The 26,565-nt window shown below is 41.6% G+C and overlaps 1 protein-coding gene across 1 annotated transcript in view; it reads left to right on the top strand.

Annotated features, from left to right (window-relative positions):
• toy (twin of eyeless) overlaps positions 1-25,923 on the top strand; it is a 319,425-nt gene extending 293,502 nt beyond the window's left edge. The window contains exons 7-9 of the mRNA XM_067144164.2: positions 5,546-5,730; positions 17,552-17,802; positions 25,835-25,923. Coding sequence (XP_067000265.1) covers positions 5,546-5,730; positions 17,552-17,802; positions 25,835-25,923 — 525 coding nt within the window. The remainder of the gene's footprint in view (positions 1-5,545; positions 5,731-17,551; positions 17,803-25,834) is intronic.
• Positions 25,924-26,565: the final 642 nt, after the last annotated feature.

A 26,565-nucleotide genomic window follows, 5' to 3' on the forward strand; every position in this document is an offset into this window, starting at 1 on the left:
GATCGCTATGAAGAAGTATTACCCAAATTTGTTCAATTTATCCCTTTTTATCCATTAAATAATGAGACATTAGCAGATTCCTTCAGTGTATTCATTTCATAGCAATATCGGTAGGAAAAATTATTTGACATATTTCTTCAATTTATCCCATTTTTATCCATTGCATAGTACAGTTATATCAGCTTCGAAGTATTAAGCTGGGCTACCGCAATATCGGTAGCGTTGTTACAACTGAGGTAATGAGCCCCAGAGGATGAAGGAAGTCAGATAAGTTTGGGAGACTATTGGCATAAAGGAAAAATATCCACTGATGACAGTACAGGATAGATCCAAATACAAAAAGCTCGTGGAAGGTCACAGATGGACAGACACCAGGATCCAGATTCAGATCACGGAAGCCGAGAGAAAGAGGAGGAGTGAGAGAATGAAGAGGTATCGGGAAGAAAGAAGACGTACCGAACAAGTCACTCGTGATCCTCAGGGGTCGTAACGAACATAATAATAATAATAATAATAATAATAATAATAATAATAATAATAATAATAATAATAATAATAATAATAATAATAATAATAATAATATCAGCTTCGAAATTTTCTTCAATTTTTTTCGTTTTTTATCCATTTGATAGTGAGTGAATTTTTATGATCACACTTTCGTTGTATCTTGCTGGATTTCTGCGTGTTTTTAACGTAGCTGGAAGACAATGCGAGTGTTCGCACGGCGCGATTGTATTAGTGTGTTGTGTATTGTAAAGCAGTAAACCATCGCTATTGCTCTGCATATGGAATGAATTTCATTAAATAATAACACCGATGTTGCGTTATGTGCTGCGATGGTTGTTCGTCGTCGCCGTCAAAGGAAATATTGGTTTCATCCTATTATAAGTGACAGTGGAAAATTTGTGCTGCTACACGATAGGCCTAATGATGATAATGTTATTTGATTTACGTCCCACTAACTACTTTTACGGTTTTTGGAGACGCCGGGGTGCCGGAATTTAGTCCCGCAGGATTTCTTTTACGTCCCAGTAAATCTACCGACACGAGGCTGACGTACTTGAGCATCTTCAAATACCACCGGACTGAGCCAGGACTGAACCTGCCAGGTTGGGGTCAGAAGGCCACCCAGCGCGGCTCTACACAATAAACTAAAAGACAACCAAGATAAACTTGGTTTGGTGCTCCAGTTTTCCCTGTCATATTTAATTCCAGCAACACTCTCCAGTATAATTTCATTGCATCTCTCATTCATTAATCATTGCCCCAGAGTAGTCCGACAGGCTTCGGCAGCCGGCACAATTCCTATCCTCGCCGCTAGATGGTGGCTTCAGTGAATTCACTTGAAATACTTTTCCGTTTGTTGAAAAATGCTATCAGCAAAAAGAAACACTAGATCCGCCCGAACACCAAGCATCTCTCTTCCTGTTTCTGTTTTTTAATTCTTGGTGCTCTGTATTGTAAGGGCACGTGTACTTTTGTACCTCCAAAATTAGTAATTCACCGTCTAATTCCATTTTGCAAAGTGGAAGTACAAAACGAACGCAGCTGGACCACGCGCAATATTCGCACAAGAGCACAATACTGCAGCGTCTTCATCCGCAAGTGCGACCAGCCGTTAAACGGGGAAACACGCAAACAAAATGGACCTCGGTCCATTCTCGAGTGGGCGACCTTGAAGACGCGCCTTGTCTCGTGTCCCACGGCGGGAAACCACGCTGTGTATGGCCGGTCCCGTCCAAATCAGTGTTGTGCTTTTGTGACGCGAAATTTCACGCAGTAACGCAGCGTGATATCACGCAAGTGTGGCTCTAGCTTTAGAAGTATTCTCAATATATCCATTTTTCACCAATTTCACTGAGAGGACGTTAGAAATAACTTTTGGGCAGGTATCGTCTATTTATTAATTTCAAACAATTTCTCGATGAGATCGATATGAAGATAGGCTATCATTTACATGAATTCTATTTAAGCATTTTATAGAAAGGTCGGTATGAAAAACTCTTCAGCAGGTTTCTTCAATTTAACCATTTTATTCGACTCATAATGAGATTGGTAGAGCCTCCGTGGCTCAGGCGGCAGCGCGCCGGCCTCTCACCGCTGGGGTCCGTTGTTAAAATCCCCGTCATTCCATGTGAGATTTGTGCTGGACAAAGTGGAGGCGGGACAGGCTTTTTTCCGGATGCTCCAGTTTTGCCTGCCATATTTAATTCCAGCAACACTCTCCAGTATAATTTCATTTCATCTCTCATTCATTAATCATTGCCCCAGAGTAGTCCGACAGGCTTCGGCAGCCGGCACAATTCCTATCCTCGCCGCTAGATGGGGGCTTCAGTAATTCCATTCCTGAGCCGGTCGAATGACTGGAAACAGGCTGTGGATTTTCATTTTCTTTTTTCAGTGAGATTGGTTAGAAGAACACTTTCGTAGGTTTCTTCAATGTAATTTACATCTACCTCCAAGCACATTCCTCTGTTATCCTGCCATTCATCATAACATTCCACTACAGGTCCATGATGAACAAAAGGCTGGTCACTTGCATACCTACAGCTTCACACTGTACTTGAGCCATTTTGTCAGATATGAAGGCATACTTTACTTTAACTAAATCCCAACCTTGACTTAGCCGTGGAAAGTTTTCCTGCTCAAACACCCAGAGCGGGCAGAATTAAGCCGCTGCAGAGGGAAGTACGAGCCTAGAGAGTGGCTCTACTCTTTAATGCTGTCCCCTTTAAAGATGAAAGTTGGCAGCCCGCTTCACGTCTCTACGCTGACGAGAAATGTAACTGCTACTATTACTGGTATTGCTCTTTTATGGAAATATGCAAGTTCGCCTCAATATTCACTGCCAGAGGGTAGAATTTTAATCAAAGGCAAAGAGGAAAGTACTTTCTCATTGAAGCTTCTTCAAGAACAGTATTCATTATGTGATGTATCTCTTCGTATTTGTATAATATGCAATACATCAGCTACGAAACGGAGTACAGACCTGAAGACCAACTGTGAGGGGTGCAGATGATTAAGAAACAAAAAAGTCGGGAAGGCTGTGTCATTGTGTATAGATGAGGGTATCGATGTCCATAGACTCATCACTGGAACTTAATCGATGTATCTGTCCACACAAACAAACATTAAAGCACATGAATCAGTTGAAACATCGGTAATGAAGAATATATCTCGCGGAAAGCCATGAAATAAACCGACAGATAACAATACATAACTGTGAGCTTGAATCCGGGAGATAGTGGGTTCGAATACCACTGTCGGCAGCCCTGAAGATGGTTTTGCGTGGTTTCCCACTTTCAAAATAGGCAAATGCTGGGGCTGGGCCTTAATTAAGGCTACGGCCGCTTCCTTCCCACTCCAAGGCATTTCCTATTTCATCATCGCCATAAAACCTATCTGTGTCGGTGCGACGTAAAGCAAACTAAAATAATAAAATAATTTAAAATATATCAAATCAAAATGAAAGTGAAAAGATAAAACAGGCAGTAAAAGAAATCAAAGAGGAATTTGGAAAGGGAATCACAATCCGAGGAGAGGAAATCCAAACCCTCAGATTTGCCGATGATACTGTTATTTTATCTGAGTCTGCAGGAGATCTGGAGAGATTGCTGAATGGTGTGAACAGAGTCTCGGGGAAGGAGTACGAGATGAAAATAAATAAGTCCAATACAAAAGTAATGGAATGCAGTCAAACAAAATCAGGTGACGCAGGAAATATTAGACTAAGAAATGAAGTCTTGAAGAAAGTAGATGAATACTGTTACTTGGGAAGTAAAATAACAAATTATGGGAGAAGTAAGAAATGTGCTCACTTCATGCATTGATATAGGAATTAGAAAGATGTTTTGTTCGGGCAGAAACAATATTCACTCCCCGAAGCAAGGGTTTTAACCGTCACCCTACGACCTGATCGGAAATCAATCCCGGGACACCTAGACCTGAAGACCAAGACACTGATTATTCAAAAACTAGGGGCGGAACCGTAAGGAAACACAAAAATCTTAAAGAATGCACCGACATGTATTCGAACAGCTGCTGTCTTTATAAGATGTTTGTAATAATATTATTTTCGGTCGGAAATAGAACTCAGAAATCGTAAGTTCGAACGCCAAAACGATGATTTGTCAGCCACAAAACCGGACATCATAAGCATTTTATGCATACATACATACATACATTACATACATACATACATACATACATACATACATACATACATACATACATACATACATACATACATACATACATACATACATACATACATACATACATACGTCTTCATTATAGACTGTTATGCCTTTCAGCGTTCATTCTCAAGTCTCTGTGAATTTACTAAACGCCGCCACAATCCTCCATTTGTAACTAGTCCTGTGGCCTCGTTTATTTCTATACTTCCTTAAAATCATTAGAAACTGAGTCTAAACATCGTCGTCTTGGTCTCCATCTACTCCTCTTACCCTCCATAACAGAGTCCATTATTCTCCTGTGTAACCTAACCTCCTCCATTCGCCTCACACGACACCACAACCGAAGCCGGTTTATGCATACAGCTTCATCCGTCGAGTTCATTCCTAAATTAGCCTTTATCTACTCATTCTGAGTACCCTCCTTCCACTGTTCCCACCTATTTGTACCAGCAATCATTCTCGCGACTTTCATGTCTGTTACTTCTAACTTATAAATAAGATATCCTAAGTCCACCCAGCTTTCACTCGCGTACAGAAAAGTTGGTCTGGGAACAGACCGATGTAAAGATAATTTCGTCGGGGATCTGACTTCTTCTTGCATAATACTGTAGATCGCAACTGCGAGCTAAATGCATTGTTTAATTCAAAAATCGTAAAGACTGTACCGGTCAGGATTCGAACCACCGCTCTCTTCGGTGGATGTTACCGACCATATTACTGAGCTGGAAATACTGCCACGTCCAACTGGATCCCTCTTATCACTAGATCCTGCTCACAATCTGGGAGCCCCTGGGGGCTTCATTTCTGTCTACTAGAACATCTACAGTGTTTGACAAGTGACGAGATCAAACGCCATCCTTATACGACATGTCTATGCTATGTTACAATTTTGTATTTATATCGCTGCCAAAGCCATTGTAAATAATACATTCATCTATTTACTAACTTTACATTAATACTGTATGTCTCTCTCTTTTGTGCAAATATCAGCAGATATAGGAGGCTAACAAACAAGTTTCACCTTATTTATTTTGAAAAGTAGTACATGTATTGCTATTTTAATCTCTCTCCAGAACGGAATCCATCAAAATAACAGTGTGGCTGTGTTATTCTAAACTAGTTCCCAACAACATTGCGTTATTTTGATTCAGGCATCAGAAAAATGCTAAAAAATTATAAACAATAACATTGCAATCAAATACACAAACAATGAGCAATATACAATTTCCCTCTTAGTGGAGGGAGTTTTTGAATTACTGTTCATTTACATGCTTATATTTAAATCTAAATATTACTGTTAATATATGTGTATTATACATTTTTGTGTCTGTTTTCTGTTCTCTACTTAGGTTTGGTTCAGCAATCGAAGAGCAAAATGGCGTCGTGAGGAAAAACTGCGCAACCAACGACGCGCAGTAGAACAGGTTGGTGTTAGCCCGCCAACCCCCACTAGTCGTCTGCCAATCAACTCGGGATTCAACTCCATGTACTCTTCCATCCCTCAGCCGATCGCCACCATGACTGAGACATACAGGTATTTCTGCTGCTCCCTAACGTAGTTTAAGTAATCAACCGTTGTTGGAATCATTTTCGTCGCCTCTCTGGAAGAACTGTGTAACGATATCTCTTTCAATTTCTCTCATAATGTATGTTCTTATTGTAGGCGCGAAGTGCCTTTGGGTTCCCAGTCAAATTATCCCCGGTTCAATTCCTGACGACTGGGGTTTACTCTAAGAATACCCGCCAGAGTGGCCCAGTGGATTTCTGGATGCACATTGGCGGCTTCAATTACAACTTAGCCTGGTGGTATTCGAAGGCGCCAGTCTCGTGTCGGCAGATCTACTGGACGTAAATGAACTCCTGCAGGACAAATTTCAGGCACTTCGGCATCTCCGGAAACCGGATTGTGGGACGTGAATTCATCTCCCCATAAAAGGCTAATGTCAGGAAGTGCATTCGGCTTTAAATTGTAGCCGGATTAATATTTGATTCTATGTCTGTCAGTATCTTAACCATTAACAAAGCATCGTCAAAATGTGTGAGTTTCTGCACACTCAGAGAGAATGTTGCTAAGAACTTTAGTGTATTTTGTACATTAATGGGAGAAAGTTAATTAAAACGTTTTAAGTGAAACGAACCACGAACTTCCATTATTTGAATATATTATCTCGAAAGTAATTTTACACTGTTCTAACAACCAGTCTCCATGGCTAAGGCGGCAGCGCGCCGTTCTCCTACCGCTGGGCTCCGTTGTTCAAATCACGGTCACTCAATGTGAGATTTGTGCTGGACAAAGAGGAGGTGGGGCAGGTTTTTCTCCGGGTACACCGGTTTTCCCTGTTATCTTTCATTTCAGCACCACTCTCCAATATCATTTCATTTCATTTCATATGTCAGTCATTAATCACTGCCCCAGAGGAGTGCGACAGGCTTCGGCAGCCGGCACAACTCATAACCTCGCCGCTAGATGGGGACTTCATTCATTCCATCCCTGACCCAGTCGAATTACTGGATAAAGGCTGTGGATTTTCATTTTCCATTTTCTAATAACCAAATAGAGCTTTGGGCATCATTGTCAAACGGTTTGTCTATCTATGAGTGTATCTGATTACTGCGTAATGATCTGAATCTATTTCGATACGTGTATTTGTCATTATTTGAGCATGTAAAAACACCACCAGGCTGATCCGGAATCAAACCCACTACCTTGTGCTGAGAAATGATGAGAGAAATACTAACGGATCATTATTACCTTTTTTGTCAGTTGCATGCTTATTTGTTAGGTAGTTGAGATGAATCCATATCCATTTAAATATTTTATTTCTAAGCAGATCAGAATGTATAAAGTACCAGTATTCTTTCAGGCAGTCCGGCTCCATGGGTGAATGGTTAGCGTGCTGGCCTTTGGTCACAGGGGTCCCGGGTTCGATTCCCGGCAGGGTCGGTAATTTTAACCACAATTGGTTAATTCCGCTGACACGGGGGCTGGGTGTATGTGTCGTCTTCATCATCATTCCATCTTCATCACAACCCACAGGTCGCCTACGGGCGTCAAATCAAAAGACCTGCATCTGGCGAGCCGAACTTGTTCTCGGACTCTCCCGGCACTAATAGCTACACACCATCTTTCGGGCAGAGGCTTCTGTAGACGCCACCCGCCCAACAACGATGCGCAATGTGTTGCGTATACATTGTACAGCACGGCGATAACAACTTGCGCAGGCAGTGGCACTTTCAGCTCGGGCGAAGAGTAAGTTGTCACGTAGCAGAGCTGTTATAAAGCTGTTACCGAGGGACATTAAGTAATTTTCGCTCCCATCCAATGGACTCACCAAGGTGGCGATTTCGATACAAAGCAACCGATAGAAAGTGAAAAACATGAAACAACTCGTCATTGATACAGGGCCCCCAATTCTACATAGAATCGAAATTCTTTTCAAAAGTCCAGATCGAGCAAGTGACTCAGCGGTTTACGTCACGCAGCTACAGCTTGCACTCGAGAGATAGTGGGTCCGAACTTCGCTTTCGACAGCTCTCTTGATGGTTTTGCGTGGTTTCCTATTTTAACACCAGATACCTTAATTAAGGCCACGGTCGCTTCCTTTCAACTCCTAGCTCTTTCCTAGCGCATCGTCGCCATATGATCTATTTGTATATGTGCAACGTTAAAAAATTTGAAAAAATGCACAATTATGATCATTCTCTCCCAAGTAAGGAACAAAATAAAAAAATACATTGTATGCTTAATCTCTGTATTTACCTATATCCAGGTGGGAAAGGCATTCGTTGAATGAACCCACTCGCTTCATTTTATAGGTATACGAAGGCGTGTGAAAAGTTTCGTAACCATTGTCAAACATATATTTTAAATCTGTAGTTCAAATATTATCACCAGCCTGAATGTTGTGGTTTGGAATTATGATCACTTCATAAAGAAATTGTATTAGGATTAGTGCGTGATGACATGCTTAAATCCTTGGTCAAGACTAAAAATAGCTCTGGGTGTTCCGATGGCGTGTGCATATGGCGTATTTAAGAATGCCATAAAATATTACATTATCATTATTTCATAGTTGTATGTATGTTGGGTATTCAGCCCGAAGGCTGGTTGGATCCTCAACAGCTCCGCCATCAGCTGTCATAGATGGCCTAGGCATCACTGAAGAGGCGTACTAGGGAAGTGAGGAGTGAGGTAGTTTCCCGTTGCTTTCCTCACTGAGCCAGAAGTTGCTACTGCATATCAGTCTGCCAAGCCCACTGAAATGCATACACCAACCGACCCTATGAGCAACATTTTTACACCATTCATAGCAGGGACTGGCTGCATAAGGAATGGCATTACTAGCATCGCTCATACCTCAGTCACTTTCATAGTGTCAAAGCCAAGGATGAGACTGAGACAGATCAATGAAAGTAACAAATTTGATATAGCCCACACCAGAAGGTACAGTGTACTGTAAACACTACATCCTGCCAGCAAAGGCATGTTCCTCATCTGTCTGTCTGTCTGTCTGTCTGTCTGTCTGTCTGTCTGTCTGTCTGTCTGTCTGTCTGTCTGTCTGTCTGTCTGTCTGTCTGTCTGTCTGTCTGTCTGTCTGTCTGTTAGGTCATCAGCCCAGAGACTGGTTGGATCCTCAAATAGCACCACCAAAGGTTATGCGATTATAAGGAAACCGCAAAAACCAAGGCGGCACCAAAATGAGGCGTACTAGGCAAGTTACTCAAAAGTAATTGAAGTTCTTTCGTGATAAAAAAATACAGGTGGAGACAAATGAAGATTGCCCCGCTGAGTTCCCACGACAACGTCGTGCGATGCAAGTCTGACTTCAGGTGAAAATAAGACACGCTGGGTAGTCACTTCAATACAATATTATTTACAAAGTGGCCGATGGTACATAGAGTGAGAGACTGGATTTATCTTCCCAGCTATTCAATGAGTGATGTTATTTATAGCAGAGTAACTTATCTGACTGGTCACCTAGAGATCCAGATGGATAAATACGTATTCCTAGTGCGCGCGATTCACACCACTCCAGATCATTCCGTAATAGTCGGCGCGTTTACTTATACACTGGCGGACAATGAAATCCCAACGCCAAGAAGGAGTTGTGTTAGATAAACGAAATTCAGGAGTTGTGTTTGTACATCTGAGAGATGAGGCTTATTCAGATTTGCGGGCTAGTCGATGAAGATTGGTGCTAGTAGCGCCACTATGACTCTGGAAAACAAGTTTACTTTAAATACGCGCCGTACACTTCATGAGCGATAGTCATCGTCCGGTGTTGACGTTAAAAGGTATGTGTGAGTCATACTTGCCTTTAAGGAGACGAAGAAGGCAGTATCAGCAGCTTACTGTGTTTGAACGAAGCCGTGTAAAAGGTCTACGGGGAGGTGGATGTTCGTCTTTCCGCGATATTTCAAAAAGACTTGGCTGGGAGGTATCCACAGTGCATCGGTGTTGGCAACAATTTTCACGGAAAAACACTGTCTCAAGAAGACCGGGCCCAGCTGCACATGGGCCACTACGGAGAGGGAAGACCTCCGTATTCTCACAATCGCTGTGGTAGATCGTACTGCGTCTGCAGCAGTCATTAGAGCTTCATTTGTTACCAGAATGACACAGTGAGCTGAAACAAATCGATTATTTGTAGGAAAGTCCAGAGCCAGATGTCTTGTAGCGTTCATGCCCTAACTCCGAATCACTGCCATCTGGAACTTCAGTGGTGTCAAGGTAGAGTTCCTTGGAGCGTGGAGTGGAGATATCTATTGTATTCTCAGATGAGATCCGTTTCTGTCTTAGTTCCAGTGGTGGCCGTAGGTTGGTAAGAAGGAAGCCAGGTGAGCGCTTGGAACCAAACTGTCTACAGCGTCGAAAAACTGGATCTACACCAGGAGTTAGAGCCTCAAGAGTGACTTCTGACAGAAGGAGCACTCTGGCTATTATTCCAAGAACCTCGACAGCGGATTTGTGCGTTAGACTGGTGATTGAACCGATTGCGCAGCAATTCATTCGCAGTATTCAAGGTGTTTTTTTTTCAACAGCATAACGCTCGTGCTCATACCGCTGTTGTGACCCAATGTGCTCTACAGAGTATTGACCATTTGCCTCGAACTGCGACATTACCATATCCTTCACCCATTGAGCACGTATGGGACATTATGGCACGACAAATCAAGCATCATCCAATAACGGCATTAACCGATGATGATTTGACTGACCAAGTGCAACAGGTAAGGAACGTCATCCCACAAAATGACATACGAGGTACGGTACAATGCATGCTTGCATTCATATTGAATGGCGTATGGCTTTTAGTGCCGGGAGTGTCCGAATACAAGCCGGGCTCGCCAGATGAAGGCCTGTAGGCGACCTGCGTGTCGAGATGATGATGATGGTGAAATGATGATGAAGAAGGCATATACAACCAGCCCCCATGCCAGCGGAATTAACCAACCTTGTAGGGAATCCAACCGTGGGACTAAAGGCCAGCACGCTAACCATTGAGCCATGGAGCCGGACGCTTGCATTCAAAATCGTGGTGACTACAGAGGTTATTAATGTACCACCATGTCACATGTCTTCTAGCGCATACTTGAATCGTTGACCTAGAAATATTAATCAAATATATGTGTCACCTACACAATTGCTTAGCCTAAATTGCGTTCCTCTAAACTAATGTCTTCTTGGGGTAGGGATTTCATTTTCCACCAGAGTACGATTACATGTGGTTATATTTTGTGAAATCTGATAAGAGCTATGGCACAGTTCAATCCTATTCCAGTTCCTGTTTCCAGTAATACCAGATATGGTAATATTATGATAACTTTGGACATTTTCACAATTTCGAACACAGTATAACTTCTGCTCTAACTGTCGTAAATCTACAAGAATGCTATCGCTATGTCAAGCGTAAATTTCTCTATTCAGTGATATACAACGTACACCATGGGTCGCAATTTACAATCAAAAATCAATTGATCAATCATTAGTCAATCAATCATCAATGATCTGCATTTAGGGCGGTCGCCCCGGTGGCAGATTCCCCATCAATTGTTTACCTCGTTTTTACATTTATTTATAATTGTTTACCTAGCTTGTTCTTAAGTATTTTCAATGAACTTGAAATTTATCGAACATTTACCTTGATAATCTATTCCAATCCCTTACTCCTCGTCCTATGACTGAATATATGCCCCAATCCGTCCTCTTGAATTCCAACTTTGTCTTCATATTATGATCTTTCCTACTTTTAAAAGCTCAACTCAACCTTATTCTTCTACTTATGTCACTCCACGCCAACTCACCAGTGACAGCTCGAAACATGCCACATGGTCGAGCATCTCATCTCTTTACTCCCAAGTCTTCCCAGCCCAAAGTTTGCAACATTTTAGTAACACTACTCCTTTGTCGGAAATCACCCAGAACAAATTGTGCTGCTTTCCTTTGAATTTTTTCCAGTTCTCGTATCAAGTAGTCCCATACTCTGTAGCCATACTCTATCTGCGGTCTTACCAGAGACTTATACGCCGTCTCTTTTACATCCTTACAATAACCCCTAAATATTCTCATAACCACATGAAGAGATCTGTAACCTTTCTTGACTACCTTGTTAATATGATTACCCCAATGAAGATCATTCCTTATATTGAAGTGTCGTATAGCTTGTAGTGCCGGGATATCCCAGGACGGGTTCGGCTCGCTAGGTGCAGGTCTTTCTATTTGACACCCGTAGGTGACCTGCGCGTCGTGATGAGGATGAAATGATGATGAAGACAACACATAAACCCAGCCCCCGTGCCATTGGAATTAACCAATTAAGGTTAAAATCCCCGACCCGGCCGAGAATCGAACCCGGAACCCTCTGAACCGAAGACCAATACGCTGACCGTTCAGCCAACGAGTCGGACATTCCTTATATTAATACCAAGGTACTTACATTGTTCCCTATTGTGTATTACCACCCCGTAAACACAATAATTGAAACTGAGGGGGCTTTTCCTCTTGGTGAAACATACAACTTGACTTTCTGAGCTCGATATGAAGCAAATTAATAAATTACCACATTTCCGACTTCTACGTCATTTTGTCTCTGAGGTTGTAAGGCAACCGTTATGATAGCTCCATCTATGGATCAGATAGAGTTTTCTAATGGTATCCCACCTGAGTGGCCAGTTATGATATTTAGCTAGTCAAATCCTGTTTCCTCAGAACAATTTCAGATTTCAAATTCTGGACCTATTCCTTAATGTTTTCATTTTGGGATACGGACCATTTTCATGCTAATACAAAGCGTTAAATGTTTTATCTTAGGACATCTTTTCGTATGTATTTTGGTCTCGAAGTTATTGGTCGCAAACCAAATCTTATACCTCAAAATTGGCACTTTCTTTATCACCATCCTCACTCTCGTGTTTTCAACTGAGACCCACCGAGTGTCATACGTTGCTCTCATGTCTAATATTTCCAATCAAACGGTACCTCAACCATTCTGGTAGGGTCTTTCTTTCCGGAGTTGTAAGCCTGAATTTAAGCGCATAATTTCGTTCCATTAAGGATCAAATATTTAGCCTGATTGTACAGATGTTGCCACATAAAAATGATCATATTTACTTTGATGATACTACAGTAGTATAAACAATCCCTGAACTCCTTGCTCGGTACTATAAAACCCGCAACTGGATTAATGGCTCGGCCTGCAAACGCAACCCGCCATACAATACTGCTTAATGAATTGCATATGCAAGATACTGTACGGCGATGACTCAAACAAGCACATTTCGCCACTTGCATTTTGTACAAAACTACATGATGACACCGTCCAGGATTATTGATTAACTAAACATATCCTCAGACTAAAATAATGTAATACTTAAGAAATCTTAATTTCCTTTAGTTCATTTGTTTACCTTGAAAAATTTCTTACGTCGGAACTGTAGTAAAGAAGCACCGTGCGAGTTGGCTGCACGGCTTGATAACATTGCTATGAGCTTGCATTCAGGAGATGGTGGGTTCGAACCCCACTTTCGATAGTCCTGTGTATGGTATTTCATTTTCATACCAGGAAAATGACATCTCACGAACCTGTTATCTCAGGTACCATTCAGTGAGCGACATCTGACATAGTTTCCAGTTTACATTTGGAGTTCAAAATCGTATTCAAATTCCATTTCAAATTAAGTGTACGTCATTTATTGAATTATCAACCTTCTATTTTTGTGAAAATTATAATATGCCTCTCCCAATTTCTTTCTTGCTAAGTGAATTTCAATTCTAGTACCTCAGTATTAGTTGTAAAATGGTGAGGGCTGATAAAAAATTATAAACATTTGAGATGCGTAGTTTGGTCAGCTTCTTACTGCAAATAGCTCATCAACACTTGAAGAAGTCGTACGTAATGACTTCAGTTGCTATGAACAGATGCCGTATTGCTGCACGACAATATCAGGCCATATTTAGCCAATCGCTCACATGAGTTGCTATAGCACTACTCTTGAAAGATACTGGACCATCATATTCTGCCTTACCGAGCTCGATAGCTGCAGTCACTTAAGTGCGACCAGTATTTAGTACTCGGCAGATAGTGGATTCGAACTCCACTGTCGGAAGCCTGAAGATGGTTTTCCGTGGTTTCCCATTTTCACACCAGGTATATGCTAGGGGTGTACCTTAATTAAGGCCACGGTTGCTTCCTTCCCAGTCCTAGTCCTTTCATGGCCCATCGTCGCCATAAGAACCATCTGTGTCGGTGCGACGTAAAGCAACTTGTAAAAACGTTCTGCCTTAGCACCGAATGATTTAAGGGATACGATTTAAGAGTTGAGTAGCCTTAGCCTTAATTGAGGTACGGTCCACTGTTTGCCAGATGTTAAAATGGATAAACCATGGAAAACCATTGCCAAGGCTTCCGAAGAAGTTCTATCTCACTATCTGGAATGCAAACTCATAGCTCATAGTTCAATTTATTTATCGTATCATAGAACGAAATATATCTCATTCGGCAACAAGGTATGGAGAATAGGTTTCAAATTAGCATTACTGCTGTATCTGAATGACTATATAATGAAAGAGAAGTGAAAATTTTCATTTTTATAATGGTCCTATTCCGTAGCTGTTGAATGGCATTTCACAAAGGAGATAATTGCTTTGAATGGGCTTGGGAATGCAATGGAGAGCATTAGAAATAGGCTACTCCAAGCAGATCCCCTCCATTGGGCAGTGTTCAATAGTGAATGCATCACAATCTCCATTTGCAGCCGCTAGTGGCGGTATGTTGTCCCCACAGCTGTCAGCTAGGGGACACGTTAATCCCACTAGCCTTAGTGACGTCACCCGCTGCTGTCCAACCCATCTGACGGTAGTGGGCGCTAGTTCCGTTCGATTCCCACCGCTTCCACGTGCACGGACGCCCTCAACGACCAGCTTATAACATACGAACAAAACGGAACACGCTCCACCCTAAGATCAGGTAGCTGCAATGACGTTAAGATCCGAGATTCGAATACCGTACCAGTGGTGATGGAAATTGTCCTGCATGTGATTTTTGTGGATTCTTCCCGCAATCCCTAGAGAAAAATACCAATATATATACTACTTTATCCACCGCCAGGTTCTAGAGCAGGAAAGGCAAAATTTTACCGACTACCGTGTCAATTAAGGTCTTGTGAGCCATCGGTTATTTTCCTTTAAAATCACATAAAACCCCTCCTTTGACTTAATTAAGGTATTAGCTTGCATTACACGTAATTCCGTTCGATTGAATGTTTCATGATTTTATTTTGCAAACATCACTGAAATTACACGTTTAAAAACGGTACATTTTAATAATAATGTTTTTTGCTTTAACCTAATAAAATTCGTAAAAAACGTGGCCATATAATATATATTTAAACGTAACGTTAAAATATGCTGCTGCTAGATTTTCGACCTATTTATTACATATTAAAATATATCAGTATATCGCCTGACTGGTCACGGAAGTAGTGTTCGCGTGTCACCTGGGGTTTTTAAGATAGATTTTTAAAAATATATATTTTAGACTTTTTTACTAATATATTTTCCTAATTTTTCTAATTCTCCCTTCGTTTTTCTTCTATTTTCTGTTTAGTGAAGAAACACACACCCAGTCCCCGGGCCAGTGGAAATAAACAATTAAGGTTAAAATTCCCGACCCGGCCGGGGCCCCGTGAACCAAAGGCCAGCATGGTAACCATTTAGCTATGGAGCCGAACAGTGGAACGTGTGTCATAGGTTCACCATCTCTGGTCTAGAGATTAGCATAATATCATCAGTTCTGTTTCGTATGGAGTTCGGTTCTCAAGCAAAGCAATAAAGTTTGTAGCTCTACGTGACTGTTGATATTATGAAATAAGTTACTCTTTTACGTGCAATTGATATGCAGCAATGTGATTTTCACCTCAAAATACGATGTGCAATGGCCGGGTTTCGAACCATGGCCACATTAGAAGAAGCCAGTGAGAGGTCACACGGTAACCACATTCCCTCAGCTCAGTTCTCGTCTCTGCCTCGACTTAATATTTGTTCAAAAAACTGGATTGTGTGCATTCAGCATCAGGTAACACACATTTAGAAAAGATTACCTTGAAAGCCCAGTCTCGGACACACTAGAAGTGAATTTCAGGTCTTTTATAAAATGGCTTTCAAGCGACTGCCAGAATCATACCTAAAATACAGGACACACTCGGTTCCTTCTGATACCTATCACTTATTAATAACATACAAAGTAATAGACCCCATTAGTGTAGGTTATCGGACGGACTTGACTTATGCTAGCCCCACACCAAACTTAGCCACTGAGCCTTCAGCTTCTATGTAGAGCAGTGACACTTCATTTCTTTCTTCTTATTCTTATTTTACCGGTTTTCCCACGCCTGTGGGGTCGCAGGTGCGAACTGTGTCACACATGTGGATTTGGCCCTGTTTTACGGCCGGATGTCCTTCCAGACGCCGACCCTATATGGACGGTTGTAATCACTATTGCGTGTTTCTATGGTGGTTGGTAGTGTAGTGTATTATGTCAATATGAAGATGAAAGTGTTGGGACAAACACAAACACCCAGTCCCCGGGCCAGAAGAATTAATCAGAGGCGATTAAAATTCCAAACCCGGCCGGGAATCGAACCCGGGACCCTCTGAACCGAAGGCCTCAACGCTGACCATTCAGCCAATGAGAGTGACACTTCATTTCAAAAATCCCAAATACAGTAGGTGGATTTTGAACTGAGGACAACTTGGTGAGAAGTCAGTGATGATTCCACTCGACCATCATGACTTGTATTATTATTATTATTATTATTATTATTATTATTATTATTATTATTATTATTATTATTACTAAAGTTCTGATGTTAAGGCAGTCATATTTATTTCCTGATCTCATTTTACCGGAAATCTGAAAAATAAGTGTGAATCAGCCAATAATAATTTATAAATAGTTGTAAAAGTGCTTCAATACAATATTATTATTAATAAAGTTGCATGTATGTTCTACTGGGGGTGCATTTATTATGAAGTGTGCAGAATTTTCTTTCCGCATTCATTGCAGGAAAACAATTTTTCATCGACAGCACTCTTGACGGAAATACTGTCTGCCTGCTCCTTCGTGATAATCCTTACCTCATGTATTAAGTTTCTGTCGTAAAGGAGAGCTGATGATAATCAATCAGCACAGTTCGCACATTGATTGTTGGAAGCCTCCGTAAACAACAGCACTTGGAGGTCTATGAAGAAGTAGAATGTTTCCCCCCCAAATGGATCCTCAAGACGGGCTGATATTGTTGTCATCGACCGGGCGAAAGATACTGGCATGGTGATTCATCTCACTGTAGTTCGTATCCCACTGTCGGTAGCTCTGAGGATGGTTTTCTATGGTTTCCCATTTTCACACCAGGCAAATGCCGGAGCTGTACCTTAATTAAGGCCGCGGCGGATTCCTTCCAACTCCTAGGCCTCCCCTCTACCATCGTCGCCATAAGACCTATCTGTGTCGGTGCGACGTAAAGCCACTAGCAAAAAAAACTTGAAATACCATGTATTGAATTTTCTTTTCCAAATGAAATCTGAAAGAGACAATCCGCCTGATGGTGGTAATTTTAATAATGAGTTACGACTCAAGCCCTGATTAATCCAAATATCATTTAAAATATATATTGTTCATATGAGCTGCTTAGGTAGCCGATCATTTTATTCCCTAATACGGGTGGCTATCAGGTGGATTATCTCTCTTATACCATGCCAGCGAAACGTTAAGTTAAATTTGATTTTTTCTGCACATAATATCTTGTACAATTAGAGACCTGAGACGTTGTAAATAACATGTCATTTTTGTTGTTGACAGTTCGATGTCGAGCAGTCTGAGCAGTATGAGCAGCAGTTGTCTCCAGCAGAGGGAACACGCCAGCTACCCCTACATGTTCCACGACCCGCTTCATTCGCTCAGTTCTACGTACAACCACTCGCGGGCTGCAGCAGTGTCAGCCGTGTCGGCAGCGTGCAACCCCGCCGTGGCGCACTCCCAGAGCGCCATCAATACGCATGCGTCGGCTTACGGCGGCGTCTCTACCGCCTCCACGCCCGCCACCGGCACTGGTCAGTAACACATCACCTCTCAATCCTATCTAACACACATTCAAGTCTTAATGCAGAATATTCACACAACTTCATGTGTGTACAAAATAGTTCCCTCGAAATAATTCTAACAAGTGAAGGGGCTAGGGATAGAGACTATCCATTTATCCACTTACATTTTATTAATATAAACACATTAGCTAGAACCCAGATCTTTACCTAGTGATATGTTAGAATGTAAACATATTCGGCAATGGCAAGTGTCCTTCACCCCACCCCTTGATTGTGTAGAAAGAGTTGCATAAATGTTAGGGTTCTAATTGCCCATACATGAAATACTACTACTACTACTACTACTACAACTACTACTAATAATAATAATAATAATAATAATAATAATAATAAGAATAATTTATTCGAAAGATTTGGCTGCATGGTACGAGCCACGTAACAGTAAGCTTGCGTTCGGAAGGTAGTGGGTTCGAACCCAGCAATTGGTAGCATTTCCGTGGATTTCCCATTCCATACCAGACAAATGCTGGAACTGTATCTCACTTAAGGTCACAGTCACTTCCTTCCCAGCACTAATCATTTCCTAATCCAGCAACGCTAAAATACCAGCTTGAGTTAATGCGACGTTACTACTACTACTACTACTACTACTACTACTACTACTACTACCGGGCGAGTTGGTCGTGCGGTTAAGAGCGCGCGGCTGTGAGCTCGCATCCGGGAGATAGTGGGTTCGAACCCCACTGTCGGCAACCCCGAAGATGGTTTTCCGTGGTTTCCCATTTTCACACCAGACAAATGCTGGGTCTGTACCCATTCCTAGGCCTTTCGTCGCCATAAGACATATCTGTGTCGGTGCGACGTAAAGCAACTAGCAAAAAACTACTACTACTACTACTACTACTACTACTAGGCCTACTACTACTACTAATAATAATAATAATAATAATAATAATAATCTTTGTATAGGCTTAGGCCTACTCAACCTCAGGACAATATGCGTCTCCCAAAATGGAAATATCACTTCTAAATCTTCCCACATCTTAGCGGGAAATCGGAATCGCATCTTTCGGTGTGAATAAAATAGGCGTACACCTTTACCGCCTGAGCTAGGTTATCCCTAAACTATCTACACCTTAACAAAATTAACAAGACATTTTACTTTACAGCATTGTCCACTTCGACAGGTTATGCTACATCGACAATGCATTTCACACCCATGGTTGTGTACAAAAGAATATATAATTTACTTTCTATTTGTATTTTCCCTATCAGTTTAGGGATTTTTTTTTGCTACCATAAACTTAAAGAATGAAGTTCTCAGTCCTGTCATAACATAATTATTATGAAGTTTTGTTATCATAGAGGCCTGAAATTTGGTAAATATATTTCTTTAGTTGGGAAGAGGGAAATTAAGTCGCTGATCAATCAGGAAATCCAAGCACAATTGGGAAATATTTATAGCCAGTCTGTACAGAGTTGTCCTTCATTTACAACAGACATGTGAATGAAATGAATAAATTAAGGAATTAATGGATTGCATCAATAAATGGTTAATGGTTGCATGACTGAATTTTATTCTAACGAGAAACGACAAAATGTTATATACATGTCAAGCCTTGGTTGAATACGCGTGTCTTGTCATCCAACTCTAGACTCGCAAGCCACGACCTAGAACAATGCATCACCCCGTACTAATTCCCGACAAAGCTGCATGTTCCCTACCCTGACCTGCCTCACTGCCATGAATCGGGAAATATGGGACCCGTAATGTGGTATATGACGTGTATGTGGAGAGGAGTCAGAGGAATCAACAAGACGCAGTTTAAAACCCCAAACCGACCGGGAATCGAACCTGTGACTCTTCGAACCGAAGGTCTCAACGGTGATCATTCAGCCAAGTTTTGGACGGAATGTCATTCCATTACAGACCAAAATTTCACTGAGTGAATGTAATATGAAGAGTGTTAATAGTAAAACACAACTCGCATAACTTAGTCCATTATGTAAACAACTTGGCTTGAAGAAATGTGCGCATCTTAATTTAGAACTTCGGTTTAGAATCTGTTGAAAAGTGAGCAGGTTAGTTCGCTGTATTAGCACGCTTCATGCTTCAGCGATTCCTCTGGAGGTCAAGAGATGTCTCTGGTGTCTGGGGCTTGCTAGTGAAACTCCTTTTTTTTTTTAACCCCTCCTCAGCTACCCCTCTTTCACCCCCCGGAAACTGGCGTTGCGGGTGGGCGGTCCTTTCTCGGCTCGACGAACGCTCAATAATGTGCGAAACTCAAGGGGTGGGGTGGGGTAGAGAAGGACGCACCATTTTGGTGAGAAGGTTTATCTGGGTTTTCTACGGATCGTTGGCCAAGCTGAACGCTCTTCTAAGTAAAGGATTGTAAGGATTAGCTTCCAGTAGTATTCTAGGTATGATAATACAAGACACCGCGAGCGATGGACTTAATGAATGCACACACCGCAGAACATTGGATTTAACACCAAGAGAATTCACCACTGAGTCTTCTTGCGATTTAAAGACCGGTTTTGTTTGACCATCACACATGGAACGCTACGGGAAGTTGTAATTACCATTAAACACTACCATAACGGAATATAAAGAATCTTGAGTAGGGAAGATGCCAAACATTTAATGACTACCATCATAAGGGCAGGCATTCCCTAAGAAAAGGGAAATGAAAGTTTACTGTAATTGTTTACTTGCATCCAAGCGATAAGTTATTTCTTTCTTAATCCGTTTACTCCCCAGGGTTGGGTTTCCCTCGGACTCAGCGAGGGATTCCACCTCTACTGCCTCAAGGGCAGTGTCCTGGAGCGTGAAACTTTGGGTTGGGGGGATAAAACGGAGGTGGAGGACCAGTACCTCGCCCAGTCGGAAGCATCTGCTATGATGAACAGGGGCCTTGTGGGGGATTGGAAGATTGGAAGAAAGAGGGAAGCAAGCGGCCGTGGCTTTAAGTTAGGTAAGATCCCGGCATTTGCCTGGAGGAGAAGTGGGAAACTACGGGAAACCACTTCGAGGATGGCTGAGGTGGAAATCGAACACTCTTCTACTCGGTTGATCTCTCGAGGGTGAGTGGAGCCCGTTCCAGCCCTCGTACCACTTTTCTAATTACGTAGCAGAGCGGGGAATCGAACCCGCGCCTCCGGGGTTGGCAGCTAATGACACTAACCACTACACCACAGAGGCGGACCCAAGCGATAAGTAATTAATAATTTTACTACGGTTCAAGCGATAAGTAATTACATTTCAGATTTAAAAGTAAAAAAGTAAACTCGTGTCCTAGTCCTGAGATGGTGCCGCTCTTTTAAGGCACACTCCGAATGGAAGTAAGCTGAATGTCCCATTTTAATCACATAACAGCCATCCTGCCATTCTCAAATTTCTCGCAGTACCGGGAATCGAACCCGGGCCCCCGAGTACCGCACTGCTAACCGTTATGCTACGGAGGTGGACACACTTCAGATTAATTTTATCAGACTGGAATTCAGGGTCCATGTGTCACCATCATAAAATCCCACTGACCAAAGAAAATACTTAATGAATCGCATCCTGAGCTCCAGGCTCAATAAGTAAATGGTAGGCCTAAGCATTTTTTGGTATGCCTACTTGTAAAACACTGCTCTGCCATTCTAAACTGCCCTTGACACCTTGCTGGCAGTGGCTGCCTGCTTATAGGCTTATTACCCTACCGAACTGTTTACCTGTTTGAGTGTCTCGCCATGAGTTATGATTTTTATATTTTTCCTCGTCCATCCCTGTGGTATAGGCTAGTGGTTACAGTGATTAGCTGCCACCCGCGGAGGTCCGAGTTCGATTCCCGGTTCTGCCAAGAAATTTGAAAAGTGGTAGGATAAGAGGACTCGAACAGGGTTCACTTAGCCTCGGGAAGTCAACTAAGTAGAGGAGGTTCGATTCTCACATTAGCCATCCTCGAAGTGGTTTTGCATTGTTTCCTCCTCCAGGCAAATGCCGGGATGGTAGGCTACCTAATTTAAGGCCACGGCGCTTCCTTCCCTCTCCCTCGTCTATCGCTTCCAGTCTTCTCATCCCACCCCCACAAGGACCCTGTTCATCATAGCAGGTGAGGCCACCTGGGCGAGGTACTGGTCCTCCTCCCCGGTTGTATCCCCGACCCAAAATCTCACACTCCAGGACACTGCCCTTGAGGCGGTAGAGGTGGGATCACTCGCTGAATCCGAGGGAAAAACCAGTTATGGAGGGTAAACTTATAGGAAAGAAAGAAAGAAAGAAAGAAAGAAAGAAAGAAAGAAAGAAAGAAAGAAAGAAAGAAAGAAACATTTTTCCTCGATTTAATGAATTACGCCTCTTTTTGTCTTTATTAGGTTGATTTTAATTCCATATTTTTCAGATAGGCCTACATTGCATACCCATAGGATCATGCTGTTTGGAGTACAGGGTTAAATGGGCGGTGTAGTGGCTTTAGTTTCGAGGGCCGCAGGTTCGATTCCCAATACGGCCGGTGGTTAATTCCTCTAGCTCTTCCAAATACACACCTTCTTTTACATTCAATACATAAGGCTACCAATCACCACACAGGGAATTAATCCACTGCCATATCGACCCTAATGCCCGGGTGCACCGCTAGGGCCCCTTTTATTCATCTCTTACGACAGGCAGGGATAATAATAATAATAATAATACCTACTTATCGTATGGCTTTTAGTGGCGGGAGTGTCAGAAGACATGTTCGGCTCACTTGGTGCAGGTTTTTCTATTTAAGGGCGCGTCTGGTAGGGACAGAGTGAAATCCGGTGTCGTCAAGTAGCCTACTCCTGTTGAATAACACCAAGGGATGTTCAAAACTTTACATCCCCATCCGACGGACGAATTACCATCAGCAGCGTCATTTACCTTCATTCTATATGAACCCTGCGGAGAGGTTTGGGACTGAATCCAGGCTTTCGGCACGCAATCTGGTGTTTAGAAATTGTAAACCACCACCTCCTTTACCCTGCCGGCCAACATTCAGACGGTGAACATTTTTTCGAACAACGGGACTCGAATCCGCTAACCACACCATATAGACTTGACACTTTAACTATCATGGCCATCAGGTGGGCTTAATAATAATAATAATAATAATAATAATAATAATAATAATAATAATAGTCTAATAATAATACAGGTGTAATAAAATATTTTTCCTCTCATTTTGTGATATCCCATAAACCCCAAGTAACTAAAGACCATGCCTACTTAAAAGAGATGAAATAACATTATTTGTGTTTCTTCTTCTTTTTCTTCTTCTTCTTCTTCCGCTTTTTCCCTCACCTGTGTGGTCGCTGGCACGAACTGTGTCGCACATGTGCATCTGGCTCTGTTTTGCGACCGGATGCCCTTCCTGACGCCAACACTATGTGGAGGGATGTAATCACTATCGCGTGTTTCTGCGGTGATTGGTAGTGTGGTGCGTTGCCTGAATTTGAAGAGGAGACTGTTGGGGACAAACACAAACACCCAGTCCCCAAGCCAGAAGAATTCATTAGATGCGATTAAAATCCCCGACCCGGCCGGGGATCGAACCCGGGGCTCTTTCAACCGAAGGCCTCAACGCTGACCATTCAGCCAGGGAGTGGGACAACATTATCATTGATTTTGATTATAATAAGAATTCAAGCAGTCGTTAGATGTTAATCTAAGTACGAAGATACTAATTCCTTATAGGCCTAACTGTAGGATATTTACGTTTTGAAAATAACCAATAGAGATCATTTCGAATATTATACAAATACGGCAAAGCTTTGTAATATCAATTTACATTTTCCGTAAATTTGACTATTAGGCCTACATTAAAATGAGTGACAGAGTATATGCTGATTAAGACTGTGTTTACATACAATAAGGCTCCGTGATCCCTAGCTTAATGCCACACCCTTTTCTCCTCACACCTAGCGTCACACCGATTTTAAGCTCTTCAATTATTAAGAAGGAGCTAAAGAGCGACGCTCGGGAGTGTTCAGGCGTCACATTTTAACGATAGCATATAGCCTCAGGAGTCGTTAGCTCGTAACTTACACAGCCCTTTAATGATGGATGCGATGCGGAGGAACATGCAGACTAAGTGAAAATCTATCCTAAGTATTCATGGAGAAGAGAAAAGAAGAGGTGATTATCTGAACCACGAGAGATGCTTACATCAATAATAATAATAATAATAAGAAGAAGAAGAATATTTTTCTTAAACATCACGAGGGAAGGTTTTATGGAGTTAGCGGATCTCTTGCAAGAGTATTTATAATTGTCCTGAAGCCACGTGATTTTTCAAGTGAAATTTCCAACCTCAGATACACTGGAATTTGAACCTTAACCGTACGGCTGGAAAGCCAGCGTTCAAAACAATGGGCTACTCATGGCTTGGAGAGTTTTCACATGTATTGGTATAAGCACCATTTATTCGAGCTGTTATTAAAATATTCATAACACAACTCAACAAGGTTTGTGGAATTGGAAAGGTAAGGGGCGAATTTTATTTCACATAGACTAATGTGCTGATTACGTTTCTGAAAACAGAATGTTTCTATCATGTCAGGAAGATAAGATATCGTAGTTTATGCTTACCACTACACGCAAAAGTATTAGTTTCGTAAAATGGATGAGATCAGAACTGTTTGTCTTATTTTAAGCAGATGACTGCAGCTGTGTTTATACGAAGGTTAGAACTGTAATAGTGGCAACGATTTTTCTCATGCCCAGGCGTTCCTTCAGAACGTGAAACATAGTCGTATGTCTCGGGACAGCTCACCAATCATATGACGTCGATCAGTGTCCAGTAACGCGGCTTCTTCCTCGTCACTGACACTAGGACGACCTGGCCGGCGCATGTCTGCCACATTTCGGCGTTTCTCGTTGAAGGCTTTTATCCACCGTGCCTCTGTTTTGCAAGGCAATGCAGATTCCCCGCAAATGTCTTGAAGACCTTGATGACACTGTCGTACTGTACGACCTCTTGCACATCCAATAGCCTATTGACAAACAGTCTTTAGATGACATATATTTTTTCTCAATCAAGCAAAATTACCATGTTCGTAATGTACAGATAATTGCATGTTTTACTTACAGATATTATTATTATGATTATTATTATTATTTGTTAAGTCTTCGCACATTTGATATTCGTGATTCTGATAATGTTAAAATAGGAAAGGGAAACATCCAATTACGCTGTGCGAGAAAGTGAGCATATGCATTATCGAAGCTAAGAGAGATCATTAAAAATACATGTATGATGTCGTTTCGTCTATGCTTCAAAAATACTAACACAGGGTAGTAAGGATATATTCAAAAAGTGCCTTTTAATCGTTCACGTATATCACCATACTGATATGAATAAGTACAGTAACTTAAAAGGTTAACTTATTTTCAGTATAACTTTGTATTTGCTGAAACCTATATAATGGTGCAATTAAATATGAATAAGATGATAAAATATTAACACCTGGAAAAATTCATAACAGCTACCCCATCACAAGCGTGAATAAAGTCATATTAAAATTATTATTATTATTATTATTATTATTATTATTATTCTAGGACCTAGGAAGGGACCTTACTAGAAGGTAACGCCTTCCCTCTGGCCAGAAGATTCGGCGGGTTTGGAGATTTCGAGGAGTAAGGAGGTGGTGGGGAGGTTTGAATTGGTAAAAAAAGCTGAGTGGGGGTTCCGGCCTCTTGGCTAAGTGCTTGATTGATTTTCTGAATTGTACAATTTACCATTACAATTTACAGTTACAAATTACAGTTACAATTCCTGGTTTACAATTGATGATGTTTACAATTCACAGTTAGCACTTTCTGTTGCAATTAGTGTTACAATTTATGGTTAATATTTTCCAGTTTACAATTTACATTTTTCCATTTGTATTACAATGTACAGTTATAATTTTAAAATTTTACCAATTATTCTGTTTCACAGGTACATAATTAAGTTAAGGCATGCATGTATTCACAACTTGTAATTTACTATTACCACACAATATGTTTTAATAGGGTACTATTGTGTTTCAGGTGTGATCTCCGCGGGCGTTTCCGTTCCTGTACAGATCCCCAGCCAGACTCCCGACCTCACGTCCAATTATTGGCCACGGATCCAGTGATCTCAACTTTTCGGGTTTCCACCGCCGAGACTCCTCGTGCCGGAAAACCCAGCAGCGACGTCGACTACGTCCTTACAGAACTGCAATCCCTCCCCTCTGTCGCAAGTACTGCGAGATGCGTCCATGGAGTCATCGATCAACATGTCCCAGGCATCTCACGACCAGAGTTAATGGGGAACTGAACTGAAGAAATCTCACATCGAACCATAGTACGCAGACCATGCATGGCATGAATGAAGTGACAGTGCTGATAACGGGACTTTCCAAAGTTTGATCAGTTCGTTGTAGGAATACATTATCTTAGAGCTCACTCTTCATCATCTGACTCCGTGTTCAAAGATACAAGAAATCCTTGTGTTTGCATCACAGAACATATGCATTCCTTTATTTTAATAAAGTTGCGAACTTTATCAATCCGGTGAAGCAACAAAACAAAATTGAAGTTATTCATTTGAATGTAGTGATCTCTACAAAAATATTTAAGACGGGTTCTTTGTTAGGTGCACATAGTGAAACAGGAAACATTCAGACATAATCTAAAACCTCCTTTGTCGTTTGTTTTACAGTTGCGTAGTAACAACACTTATGAACCTTTTAACATTTGGATTACCTTCTTCTTAGCATTTTTCCAGTTTCATAGGT

Source organism: Anabrus simplex, chromosome 3 (genome assembly GCF_040414725.1).
Source record: "Anabrus simplex isolate iqAnaSimp1 chromosome 3, ASM4041472v1, whole genome shotgun sequence".
NCBI lineage: Eukaryota > Metazoa > Arthropoda > Insecta > Orthoptera > Tettigoniidae > Anabrus > Anabrus simplex.